Here is a 14147-nt window from a genome sequence, read left to right on the forward strand (position 1 = left end):
TAGTCATGTACGGATGTGAGAGCTGGACTATGAAGAAGGCTGAGCACTGAAGAATTGATGCTTTTGAACTGTGGTGTTGGAGAAGACTCTTGAGAGTCCCTTGGACTGCAAGGAGATCCAACCAGTTCATCCTAAAGGATATCAGTCCTGAATATTCACTGGAAGGACTGATGCTGAAGCTGAAGCTTCAACCACTTCATGCAAAGCTCTAACTAACTAATGCAAAGAGCCAATTCACTGGAAAAGACCCTGATGCTGGGAAAGATTGAAGGCAAAAGGAGAAAGGGGTGGCAGAGGATGACATGGTTACATAGCATCCCTGACTCAATGGAATTTGAGCAAACTCCAGGAGAAAGTGGAGGACAGAGGAGCCTGGTGCAGTCCATGGGGTCACAAAGAGTCAGACACGTCTTAGCAACTGGACGACAACAGGCAGCCAGACCTGGGTTTGAATGAGCCACACGTATGAAGTGAAAGACATGAATGAGTGTGCTTTGTTATGAAAATAGTGGGAAATGTGCCTTTCTCAGTTTTAGCGGTGGTTGGAGAAGAAAAAAGGAAGAAAGAAATCTCTGCTGAGATTTCCTAACCTTATGCGTGCACTGACATGGGCTGAAAGACAAATAGCGAATGAAACAAAAAAGAAAACTTTAAGCCAAATATGTAGTTTAAGGTATTCCTAAATTGGCAGTATCTTCAGGCATTGCAGAAAACAAAGTACAAATAAATAAGCTTTTATTTCAACTTCAAAAAATTCCCACAAGAAAATCCAATGAACATGTCAATAAAAAAGACAAAATAAACAAGGAAATAACCACAGGCATGAGTCTACAGAAAACATAAACTGTAGAATTTGACATACAGAGTGGAGATGCTGAAATTTCAGATACAGATTACCTTAAAAGATACTTTCTGTGTTAACTAAATAAAGATTGACCAGGTATATTTAAAAAGGAACCAAATAAAACTTGTAAGAAGGAAAACCATAATAACTGAAATGAGAAACTCAGCAAACAGTTAAACACCAGATTAAAGAAAGTTGAATAGAAATTAGGAAGTTGGATGACAATCTTGGAAAACAAACCATCAAGGAGAGACAGTGACACAGGAAGAAAAATGCAATGTAGGTTAAAAGTCATGAAGGCCAAAGAAAGAATAGAAGGTAGTGGAGACACTAACATTTGGTGAGATAATAGGTGAAAAATTTTCAGAACTAATGAAAGATGCCCATTTTCATGCCCAAGAAGCTCAGCAAATCATAAGAAGAATAAAGAGAAACCCACACTGAGGCACATCGCAGTGAAACTGAGGAACACTAAAGCTAAAGAATAGACTGTCAAGATAGCTGGAAAGAAAATACAAATAACCTAAAAATATACAATAATTAGACTGAGAAATGAATTCTTATCAACTACAGAATTGATACGACTGTGGGAAAATATCTCTAAAACACTGCAAGAAAATCACCATCAACCTTGAATTTTTACCCAGCAAAATCACCTTAAAAAATGCAAAATAACATCTTTCAGACAGACAAACCCTGAGAGACTTTCACTAGACAATCTGCTTGTGAAAGATAGAGGAAAGAGTTGAGAAAAGCATGTTTTATTGAAGGTGCTGAGTTTTTTGTATTGATATTCTCTCAATTAAACATTTTGTAAGAAATGAAACTGGCATAAATTATTGGGAGTTGGAACTGATGGAATGGGTATTAACCAGGGTTTTCTTCAAGTAATTATGCCTATGATGTGCTGGTTTATGGATAGCATTACCATTTATACCAGATGCCAATTAGTGGTTTGAAATCATTAATCATTTCATTATTGGCATTGCATTGCAGTGGGTCAAATCGAAATATACTATGGTCCATGATATTTCAATCAGAATAATGAAAATAAAACTCTATATCCAAAAGTCCGCAGTATAAAATATGCAAATAATTTTAGAAAATGTTTGATTTTTAAAATTTGATGTTTAATACTTTAGTTAAATATTTAAAGTTAAATACTTAAATATTTATAATATTCAGTCACTCAAAGCTGTAAAGATGGCGACATTTCTTCCTTCAACAAAATGAGTTCTAATTTCCAGAAGAGGGAAAGGGAAAAAGATTAGAGACACTGTGCTGCTTCCAGAAAGAAAAAAAAAAAGAGATTCTGACATTAACAAACTGCATGGTCTTGGGCAAGATAAAGAACCATTTGCAGTCTATTTTAAAAACAGTTTTGTAGAGAGAGAAAACTTGACCATATGTGCTCAAGATTCTTCTTCTGGATCAAAATACAACTATGATGGTTTTATATGCTAGAAAATCCAGGTGAATTTGTATTCTAACTCCACTCTGCATGACCCTATCTTTATACTCCAGGGTGAGCCAAGGTGACCAGTAGTACCCAAAGGGAGGAGAGAAGTGAGAGGAGGTCAAGCGATGGGGAGTAACGCCGAGTGGTCTCTAAGAGAAAATACCAGAAGCACATGTCACAAAGAGAGGAGCCAAAGAGAGCAAGTCTGAGGAACATTCCTCCCTATTCTATTGTGCAAGAGATCACTAGGATGGTTATGGAAAGAAGTCTCAAGCAATTTATCTCAGGAGAAGGGCAAGCGGAGAAGGGGGTAACAGAGGGTAAGATGGCTGGAGAGCATCATCGACTCAATGGCCATGAGTTTGAGCAAACTCCAGGAGATAGTGAGGGACAGGGAAGCCTGGCGTGCTGCAGTCCATGGGGTCACAAAGAGTAGGACACGACTGAGCAAGAACAACAGGAGTAATTAATGATAGTATTTTTGAGAAAAAAAAAAAATCAGTGAAAGCATTTTTCTGCATGTAGATTAAGGAATTCCACATGATAATGAATGCATATATGCACAAATGATTCTGAAGTTTCAACACATCAATGTAATCATCTATTTGGTCTGAATTTAACTAGATAATTTTCTGAACTCAATAAAACCAACACAAGTTAATAGAAAAAAAAATTAGATGATCAAGTTGGAAAATGATTGCTAACGCTAAAGCAGGAAGATTGCAGTGAAGGGTCTTAACCCACATACACCTTTTACCCAGTCCCTTTGCATACCCAGCAGGAAAGAATGCCTGGGACTCTGAATCGTGGGAGGGAGTGAGGCACAGGCCACAACATAGCACCTGAATTCAGGATATGGTTCGTTTTGTCAAAATAGAAGCACTGACAAGTAATGCGTGCTCCCATCACGCAGCCATCTACCACAAGCATGTCAGGTTCTGCCCCTCCCTCACTCCTTCCCCAGCAACGTTTGTATATCTGAAGGCATTTTAGGAACAAACGCACAATTCCCGTGACTCTGTAGAAGGACTAGCATGTACATTTCACCACGATGCTATAGACTGAATGGTCCTGGTAACAAATCCACAGGGACGGTGATTTTGTGACTCAGAGAAGATTCTGGGATGATATATTTGGGCGAGGTAAAGATATATTATTTAGTCATATTAGGATCATGAGATGCTGCTCCTAAACAAAGCAAATTATTTAGCAAGTAAACAAGTTTTCACATATTTGCAGGAATAACTCAGAATTCCCCTGTTAATCAAGGTGACTGTTGCAGTGTACGCCCCCAAGTGACCCTCAGGCTCTGGAAAACCACCTCTGACCTGGGTCACACATGTGACAGGAATCTTTCAGTGACAGGGAGCCCCTCCAGGGAAAGGAGACTGCTGTTTTGCTTCTAATCCATCTCCCAATCATGGTCTTAAGAGATTATCCAGGGAATGACCTAATTCCAGTAGGAGGTGGAGCCCTGGCTACTCTCCCAATCAGATATTAACAAAGCTTACCACCTCCTGCCAGTTAGAGATGCTGGTCTTCTCCTTGGTTCTAAGTGTTCTTCAAATGATTCTAAGTTTTCCATGACCTTTCAATGAGTTAGGACAATGTGTACCACATCATGGTCCTGCTTGTGATATGTACTAGAATAGCCATCACTAATGGAAAGCGGACCTGTGCTAGGCACTTTATACCCACTATTTCTACTGTTATTCCCTCACTCTTCACCCAGTTACTATGGGTCATTTCTTTAAAAAACGGCCCCATTGGGCATTCCCACTCAATGCATAAATGTGAAGATACATTGGTCTCCAGAAAGGAAAAGAGAACAGTAAAGACAGGAAATGTTTCTATCACCCATTCCTGAGGTTTTGTTCTGGATCCAAATGTATTCATAAGAAAAAAAAAAATGATTCCAAGAAGACAATAGCTACCTTGCAACTCTTCACCTAGAGGTCTGGACCTTCACCCTTATGTGATTTCAGAACACCTAACTGGTAAGCAGCATCCACACTTTGCAGGAATGGAAAATACATTACCCTGAGAAAATGATTTTTTACATTTGGTCTTTACCTTAAAATGATTTAAACCTGAATCTGCTATTTCACTCTCACATTCAGGGGAGAAAGGATAAAGGATAAAGAATTTCCCAGTGATTCTTGAACACTTAGAAATAACTGAATATGAGAGCATACACATAATTTACAAATTAAACAGAAGTTTCTTTTCATGGTGTATTCTTTTTTCAAAGAGACAAAGAACTGGACTTACCCTCGCTGGAGTCTTTGGAGCCTTCTGGCTTCTTTGCTTTGCTCTTCTTGTGGGGTGGAGAGTGGTCTTTTGGCTCTAACCCCTCTGGAAGCACACAGATTTAGTACATTTTTATTTAAATATCTCCCACTAGGGGTTCGAAATTATCATGATGTTTAAAAATACATTTTTCTTACTAAATCCACACATACAGTGAAGCTTAATTGTAGGTTCACCTGACATTATGGCTGAGCTAAATTTTGGCAAAAACCTGGGCTTCTCCAATGAATGTGAACTTTACGACTTAGAGATTAGGCATAAATATTTTTGTTGTTGTTGCCATCATTAATGATGCACACGAATATGAAACCATGAGGGCATTTTTTAAATTAAAAAAAAATTCTCTATTAGGCAACTCCAAATTATTATGATTATTCTCTAGGAGAGGTTGATTTAAAACTTCATGGGTTAACTGACAGTTGTCATTCTGCAATTTCATTTTAGCCCTCAAAGTATGGCTAGATGAGCTGTAAAGTCATCTCATTTGGGGGGAATGGGATGGGGCATGAAATTAACCTCCTTCTATTTAACTGATTTCTTTAGCAATCCAGATTCTAAATAATTTCCATATGCCCCTGATTAAATTCCTGAGCTTCCCACTTTTCTCAATGCTCCAAGCCAAGCCAAGCACAACGCACTAGCCAAGGAGGCTAGTGACAAATTCTAAAGACAATTTTAGGAAAACTCTTTCAAATCCATCCCATTTGGATATGGGATACTTTGTTAAACATTATATGTGCAGCTCTGGCCTCTTTATTTCTCAAAGCTTATGTCTTCAATTGTTCACACGCATCTTATTTTGGATTTCTTCCATTGGCACCTCCAGATCCGCATTCCACCCTTCCTTCCTCCTGCCCACACTGCACTGGGCTCTGGGACACTGGTCTCTATGGACGGCACCGATGAAGTCCCCATCTCTCTGGCTTCCTATTATATGCAGCCAGTGGGGAGCCCAGGGCATTTGTTTCCTAGGCTGCCGGCAGTCTTCAAGGACTAATTATCTTCCTAAATCTAAGGTCACAGTTCCTATCAACTGACCTTCTCCTCATGGCCCTCTTTGTCTTTGAGGTACTGAAACAACCATCACCCTGTTGTCTTTTCAGGGCTGGGAAGTACCTGTACTCCACTCTTCCTAACCTGAGTGATTCCCCTTTACTCAGCTCCCTTATATAAATAATCCCAGGAGGCATTTCAAGCAACACAGCTGGAACAATACACTTGATGTCTGAAAATCTGTTCTCTCCACAGTGTTCCACATCTCAAGGGAGAGTGTGACTTATTTACCCAGGAATTTAAGCCCCAAGCTGAGATATTACCTTAATATTTTTCTTCAATCACTTTTCCAGTAAAGGAATTCCATCATAATGAGTCCTATGACCTCTGCTCCAAAATATATCCTATATTCATCTACTGTGCTCATTCTTTGCAACCACCACCCTAGTCCAAACCAGCATTATCTTTTACCTGGGTTACTATGACAGCCTTCTGAATTCTAACTCCTAGCTTTCTCATCTTCCTATAATCTATTCTGCACATAGCAGCCAGATCTATCTTTATTTTTCCCTTTTTAAAAAAAAATTTTTTTTAATTGAAGGATAATTGCTTTACAGAATTTTGTTGTTTTCTGTCAAACCTCAACATGAATCAGTCATAGGTATACATGTATCCCCTCCCTTTTGAACCTGCCTCCCATCTCACCAGATCACCCTGTTTGCTTATTTAAAAACCACTGTTCTTAGAATTAGATCTGAATCCAGTCTCATGGGCCAGGAGAACAAGTCACCTGGGTTCCACCTACCACACTAGCCCCGTCTCCCACTCGTCTTTATTAGCTCGACTTATTACCGCCCTTCTATCATTTCTAGGCTGGTTCTTGCCTCAGGATCTTTACACCTGCTGCTCTTCCTTTTTCCTGACACACACATTCATATGCCCACCCATTCCCATCTTTTAACATAGAATCACATTCAACTCCTAAGGAAGGCTTTTCCTGACTACTTAATCTGAAGGGTTGCAAGGAAGATCTGTCACAGACATATCGCCTGGTGTAACTGAAATTATCTTGCTCCCTTGTTTATCTCTTTATTATATGTCTCCCTCCTAAACCACCCTCCACCTTGAGACTGTAGGTTCCATGAGAGAGGGCATTTGTCTTTTGTAATCCTCTCTTGTGTCACTGGTGTCCAGCAGTGCCTTGAGAATTTAATTTCAAATTCTTTTTTATATCCCTGTTACCCAGGCCTTTCTTTGAGACCAAGACATAATGGGGTTTGTGCCTAATTCTCACTCTCTTAGCAACTATTACCTACGCCAGGACTCTGTAACTATACAATAGAGTTATGGTAACTCATTTTTCTTTTCCCATTTATTATAAAAAGAACAGAACAGAAAAATGCATTTGATAGATGTGCTATTAAAAACTTTGGCATTACGGACTACAAAGGGGTTTGGGCACTAGGTTAGGCTTTCTGTGGCTGCAAGGCAGTCACATCCAAGGTCATTACCTCGACCAGGGTGAAAAATGTTGCCAATGACTACATTAGCAACTGCCCCAAATTTCTGTCACCAGGTGTGGATGGATATTGACCTTTCAGAATGGGTTCAGCAAAAATAGAAATGAGATGCTTGAAACAGCTCACTGAGCACAGATGCTGGGTTCAAAAGCATTCATAAAATGAGCAGGGTACCACTTGCAATATCCCTGAGAGAAGCCTCTCACCCCTCCTTGTGCTGAAATGCATTGTTTGCAGCTGGGACCGAGAGGAGAGTTTCCAGTGCTGGGAGTTCAGCTCCAAACCAGCATTTCCAGAAAGTGAGTTGAGAATTAAACTGTGAATTCCTGATTACCCACCTAAATGGGAGTTCTTGGGGAATGGGTGAGATTTAAAAAGACATCTCTGAGTCCACATTTTGAGCTATTTATAAACTGTCGAAATACTAGTGCTTCCTTTTTGAAGAAGCTGTAGGGCACTCCTGGGGTGATCAGTGGGCATAGATGCATGTTAGTTATGAGCAGCCATCTATGACAGTGGTCCTCAGGTTTCTGGGGACCAGGAACTGGTTCCATGGAAGACAATTTTTCCACAGACTTGGGGGGTGTATGGTTCAGGCGTAATGTGTCCAATGGGGAGCGGAGAGGAAGCTTGTCTCCTTCACCAGCTACTTACCTTCTGCCGTGAGGCTCAGTTCCTAACAGGGCACAGACTGATACTGGTCCATGGCCCGGGGCGTGGAGATCTCTAGTCTATGACACAGTACTTCATAACACCCATGGAGACACTCAACTGAAAATCACTGCTACATATGGCCTCCATGCTCTTGTTTTCCCTCTCCCTCTTAGCCTGGGAAAGCTAGAGGAACCTTCCCCAGGAGCACCCCTAGCTTCTCCCTAACACCAGAGCAGACTGCCTCTGTTGCCTCTGTTTACAGCAGAGCCTGGAACTCTGGGGTGTTGCCATGAGCATGGCTTTGTCCCTGAGGAACTCGACTGGGCTCTGCCTCTTGGGTGGCTGACCTGCCAGAGGTTGCTGTTGATTTTCTGTCCCTGGGGCTCAGGTTGGGGTCCATTTCAAGAGTGCATGGTCTTGGAAATGGAAGGACATGGGGAAATATTTACTATGCTAGGATTAAATGATTTAAAGAGGATCCTAGGCATTTAAGTCAGTCTATTTCTACCACCTCGAAAAGGGGCAGAGCCTCTCTTAGGATGACTCTATCTGACACCATGTGATATTATCCCCCCTAAGCACTGGATAGTGACAGTCCCCATCTCTTTGAGCTATTGCATATCCTAAGTGAGTTCATGTATGTTGAGCAATCAGCACAAGGAACAGCTCAATTAAATTCCTGCTCAGCAAAGGGACGCTGGGACTGATCTGAGCTGAGCCAGCCTGCCCTAGCTGGTTGGACTTCTCCTTCCTCCACCCCTACATTCATTGGCTAATGTTTGGCACCTTGAACAATACCATTTATACCAAAGAAATCTGCAAGCTCTCAAAATTGGGGCTCCCCTTCCCCCCGCCCCCCCCAGAGAGTACATTTCCCAGCACCTCACTGGTTTTTGACATTCATATTATTGTTTACTATCATTTACTAGCATTTGTTGACTGGTTGATTCACACAAACAGGCCTTCACTAGCATCAATTGCATTCTTAAAAATCCTTCCAGCACTACTTCTTGTATGAGAAGAAGAGGTTCAGGGATCAGGGAAGGCTAGCTGTTAACGGTCTTAGGAGGCTCGGTCAGACTCTTCTCAGACACCAGCACACCGGAACATGAGACTGAACAGAAGCAAGCCTGCTCACCAATATTTGGCAAGGCTAGCTGGCCCTTCATGAACCCATCTTGCACAAAATCCCCCATGATTTCAGCACTCAGATATGAGTAACAAACAGCAGCTTCCCAAGCCCATTCTGCCGGAGTGACTAAGTATCCTTGGGCCACTGAGTGTGACATGAATGGCGGCATCCAGCTGCTAGAGATAAATCTCAGGAAATTTGGTGGGACTAACATCAGAAATGATGATCCACTTAAGGCCCCGAAACCCCTAATGCTGACTCCAACCTTGTGGATTCTGCATTAGCGTTAATGATTTCCTTGCACTCATTCTGTGGTTCAGATAGCTAGTTGCACCTTATTAAGAAGTCAGCCCCCTTTGCCTAGAAATGCATACTTATATCACTTTGGGCAAATGATCCTTAGCAAGATAAGGACCTTAGACTATCTGGCTGAAAGGGCAGTGCTCCCCATGGATGAAGGACAGTCCAAGGACATCCAAGGATATTCCATGTGAAGTGCAAGCATTAATGCTAAATTCATGGAATTTAAGACAGGGTGAACAGCATGAAAAGGCATAAAGATAGGACACTGAAAGAGGAACTCCCCAGTAGGTGCTCAATATGCTACTGGAGATCAGTGCGGAAATAACTCCAGAAAGAATGAAGAGACAGAGCCAAAGCAAAAATAACACCCAGTTGTGGATGTGACTGGTGATGGAAGTAAAGTCCAATGCTGTAAAGAGCAGTATTGCATAGGAACCTGGAATGTTATGTCCATGAATCAAGGCAAATTGGAAGTGGTCAAAGAGGAGATGGCAAGAGTGAATGTAGACATTCTAGGAATCAGTGAACTAAAATGGACTGGAATGGGTGAATTTAACTCAGATGACCACTATATCTACTACTGTGAGCAGGAATCCCTTAGAAGAAATGGAGTAGCCATTATGATCAACAAAAGAGTCTGAAGTGCAGTACTTGGATTCAATCTCAAAAACGACAGAATGATCTCTGTTCATTTCCAAGGCAAACCATTCAATATCATGGTTATCCAAGTCTATGCCCCAAATAATAATCCTGAAGAAGCTGAAGTTGAATGGTTCTATGAAGACCTACAAGACCTTTTAGAACTAACACCCAAAAAAGATGTCCTTTTCATCATAGGGGACTGGAGTGCAAAAGTAGGAAGTCAAGAAACACCTGGAGTAACAGGCAAATTTGGCCTTGGAGTACAGAATGAAGCAGGGCAAAAGCTAATAGAGTTTTGCCAAGAGAACACACTGGTCATAGCAAACACCCTCTTCCAACAACACAAGAGAAGACTCTACACAGGGACATCACCAGATGGTAAATACCAATATCAGATTAATTATACTCTTTGCAGCCAAAGATGGAGAAACTCTATACAGTCAGCAAAAACAAGACCAGGAGCTGACTATGGCTCAGATCATGAACTCCTTATTACCAAATTCAGACTTAAATTGAAGAAAAATAGGGAAGACCATTAGACCCTTCAGGTATGACCTAAATCAAATCCCCTACAATTATACAGTGGAAATGACAAATAGATTCAAGGGATTAGATCTGATAGACAGAGTACCTGATAAACTATGGACAGAGGTTCATGATACTATACATGAGACAGGGATCAAGACCATCCCCAAGGAAAATAAATGCAAAAAGGCAAAATGGCTCTCTGAGGAGGTCTTACATATAGCTGTGAAAAGAAGAGAAGTGAAAAACAAAGGAGAAAAGGAAAGGAAAGATATACCCATTTGAATGCAGAGTTCCAAAGAAGAGCAAGGAGAGATAAGAAAGCCTTCTTCAATGATCAGTGCAAAGAAATAGAGGAAAAGAATAGAGTGGGAAAGACTAGATATCTCTTCAAGAAAATTAGAGATACCATGGGAACTTTACATGCAAAGATGGGCTCAATAAAGGACAGAAATGATATGGATCTAACAGAAGCAGAAGATATTAAGAAGAGGTGGCAAGAATACACAGAAGAACTATACAAAAAAGATCTTCACGACCCAGATAATCACGTGGTGATTGGTCACTCACTTAGAGTGATGATTTAGTGTGGTATGATCACTCACCTAGAGCTAGACATCCTGGAATGTGAAGTCAAATGGGCCTTTGGAAGCACCACTACAAAGAAAGCTAGAGGAAGTGATGAAATTCCAGTTGAGCTATTTCAAATCCTAAAAGATGATGCAGTGAAAGTGCTGCACTCAATATGCCAGCAAATTTGGAAAACTCAGCAGTGGCCACAGGACTGGAAAAGGTCAACTTTCATTCTAATCTCAAAGAAAGGCAATGTCAAAGAATGCTCAAACTACCTACAACTGCACTAATCTCACATGCTAGTAAAGTAATGCTCATAATTCTCCAAGCCAGGCTTCAACAGTACATGATCCATGAAATTCCAGATATTCAAATGGATTTTAGAAAAGGCAGAGAAACCAGAGATCAAATTACCAACGTCTGTTGGGTTATCAAAAAAGCAAGAGAATTCCAGAAAAACATCGACTTCTGCTTTATTGACTATGTCAAAGCCTTTGACTGTGTGGATCACAACAAACTGTGGACAATTCTTAAAGAGATGGGAATACCAGACCACCTGACCTGCCTCTTGAGAAATCTATATGCAGGTCAGGAAGCAACAATTAAAATTGGACATGAAACAACAGACTGGTTCCAAATAGGGAAAGGAGTACGTCAAGGCTGTATATTGTCACCCTGCTTATTTAACTTATATGCAGAATACATCATGAGAAATGCTCGGCTGGATGAAGCACAAGCTGGAATCAAGACTGCCAGGGGAAATATAAAAAACCTCAGATATACAGATGATACCACCCTTATGGCAGAAAGCAAAGAAGAACTAAAGAGCCTCTTGATGAAAGTGATAGAGGACAGTGAAAAAGTTGGCTTAAATCTCAGCATTCAGAAAACTAAGATCATGGCATCTGGTCCCGTCACTTCATGGCAAATAGATGGGGAAACAGTGGAAACAGTGACAGACTATTTTCTGGGGCTCCAAAATTACTGCAGATGGTGATTGCAGCCATGAAATTAAAAGACACTTGCTCCTTGGAAGAAAAGTTATGACCAACCTCTACAGCATATTAAAAAGCAGATACATTACTTGCCTAACAAAGGTCCATCTAGTCAAGGCTATAGTTCTTTCAGTAGTCATGTATAGATGTGAGAGTTGGACTATAAAGAAAGCTGAGCACTGAAGAATTGATGCTTTTGAACTGTGGTGTTGGAGAAGACTCTTGAGAGTCCCCTTGGACTGCAGGGAGATCCAACCAGTCCATCCTAAAGGAAATCAGTCCTGAATATTTATTGGAAGGACTGATGCTGAAGCTGAAACTCCAATACTTTGGCCACCTGATGGGAAGAACTGACTCATTGGAAAAAACAGGGAGATCCAACCAGTCCATCCTAAAGGAAATCAGTCCTGAATATTCATTGGAAGGACTGATGCTGAAGCTGAAACTCCAATACTTTGGCCACCTGATGCGAAGGACTGACTCATTGGAAAAAACCCTGATGCTGGGAAAGACTGAAGGTGGGAGGAGAAGGGGACAATAGAGGATGAGATGGTTGGATGGCATCACCAGCTCAATGGACATGAGTTTGAGTAAACTCCGAGAGTTGGTGATGGACAGGGAGGTCTAGCGTGCTGCAGTCCATGGGGTCGCAAAGAGTTGTGCATGACTGAGCAACTGAACTGACCACTTTTTTCAATCTATGGTTCTTTTAAATAATAAGCTATCCTGAGTATAGTAATTGATATTTTAATTGAAATTTTACCTTGGGCTTTATGTTTTACAAAAGGGAAGCAGAGTCCTTGTCTTAAGTTGAATTTTCTCAGAAGAGAAATAGACAAACATTGGAGTGCAAGTACTTAATTTGAAAGATTATCCCAGGAAGCAGCAGAGGGGAGCAGGGAGGTAAGACCAGAAAGGAAGGACAACCAATAAGTGTATTAATGAGAAAGTTCAGCTGTGGACAGTTCATTTCTACTAGGAGCCTTTGGGCGATAGTACTGAATCCCGCTGTCTAATATTACATATCGCCAATGATACTGGAAATGTGAATAGTGTGATTTAAAATGTGCATGTGAAATACACACAAATTTCACAAACAGTATGGAAAAATAAAGAATGCAAACTATCTGACCAATTTTTATATTGCTTATGTCAAAATGATAATATTTTTGATATGTGACAGGCAATGTTATTTCACTTGTTTCTTTTTACCTTTTTCAATGTGACTAAAAGAAAATCTGAAATTATCTGAATTATCAGGCTGGGCAGTGATAGTTTCTACTGGGCAGTGCTGGTCTAGGACATGCCTCAGATGAATCCGGCAATGGTATTGGTCAACCATCTCCTGCTCAACCTTGGCTGAGAGGTACTCCAGAGAAGTTAACTCCCTGATACTTTGAGTTTTCTTTCATGAACAGAGACAAGAACTTTCCTTAGAAAGCTGCCCCTGTTGTACAACAACCGGACTGCCAAGGGGGCTCCAGCGAGGGAACCCAGAGCTGCTGTCTTGTCCCTCCTCCGCCTCCTCCATTCCACTCCTGACTTTGAGATCCTACCTCTGCCTACCATGCCCCTGGAATCCATGGCCCTGGGGAGACCAGAAGGAGGTAAAAGAGTGGGCAGAATGTCAGACCGTTGTTCCAGTGAACTGTTACTACCAAATAGAACAGATAGTATTCCTCCATGAGGACAGTGGGAGGTCAGGTGAGGGATAGAGATTGAACTTCACAAGGAGAAGGATGATCTTAACCAAACCTTGCCCAATGAGACTGTCTGGCTCACAGTTTAAAGAGCTCCCTGTTTGTGGAGCTGCTCGGAACCAAGGTGTCAGTGATTTGTAGGGAGTCTGGCAGCAACAGGAGGTCACACAAAATGAAGGTCTGTAAAATATCTATTTTAGTTCTGAAAACAGGCCCCATCTTGCGTCTAGAGCGGCATGACGCCAAAGTGAGAGACATGGGGCTCTCGTCCCACAGAACTGAGCCCTGTACTTTCTAGTATCTGTCAGATATAATGTTGAGTAAACAAAGTGATCACCAAGTATGCAAGGAACATTTCAGGTATGATGTCTCATTTAGTCCCCTGAAAAAGACTGTATGGTAAGAGTCATTGCCACCAGAAGTGTAAACTGAGGCTAACAGAGAAAACTCTAATCCAAAGTCTTTAAGTGGAGGAGCTAGGATTGAATCCAGGCCAA

General features: G+C 41.2%; 1 protein-coding gene across 3 annotated transcripts in view; it reads right to left on the bottom strand.

Moving 5' to 3' along the window:
* The window catches only part of MACROD2 (mono-ADP ribosylhydrolase 2), a 2136932-nt gene that overhangs the window by 177336 nt on the left and 1945449 nt on the right, over positions 1–14147 (bottom strand). For all 3 annotated transcript variants that reach the window (XM_043478451.1, XM_043478448.1, XM_043478449.1), the window contains exon 11: positions 4575–4658. In XM_043478451.1, coding sequence (XP_043334386.1) covers positions 4575–4658 — 84 coding nt within the window. The remainder of the gene's footprint in view (positions 1–4574; positions 4659–14147) is intronic.

This window comes from Cervus canadensis, chromosome 10 (genome assembly GCF_019320065.1).
Source record: "Cervus canadensis isolate Bull #8, Minnesota chromosome 10, ASM1932006v1, whole genome shotgun sequence".
In the NCBI taxonomy this organism is placed as follows: Eukaryota; Metazoa; Chordata; class Mammalia; order Artiodactyla; family Cervidae; genus Cervus; species Cervus canadensis.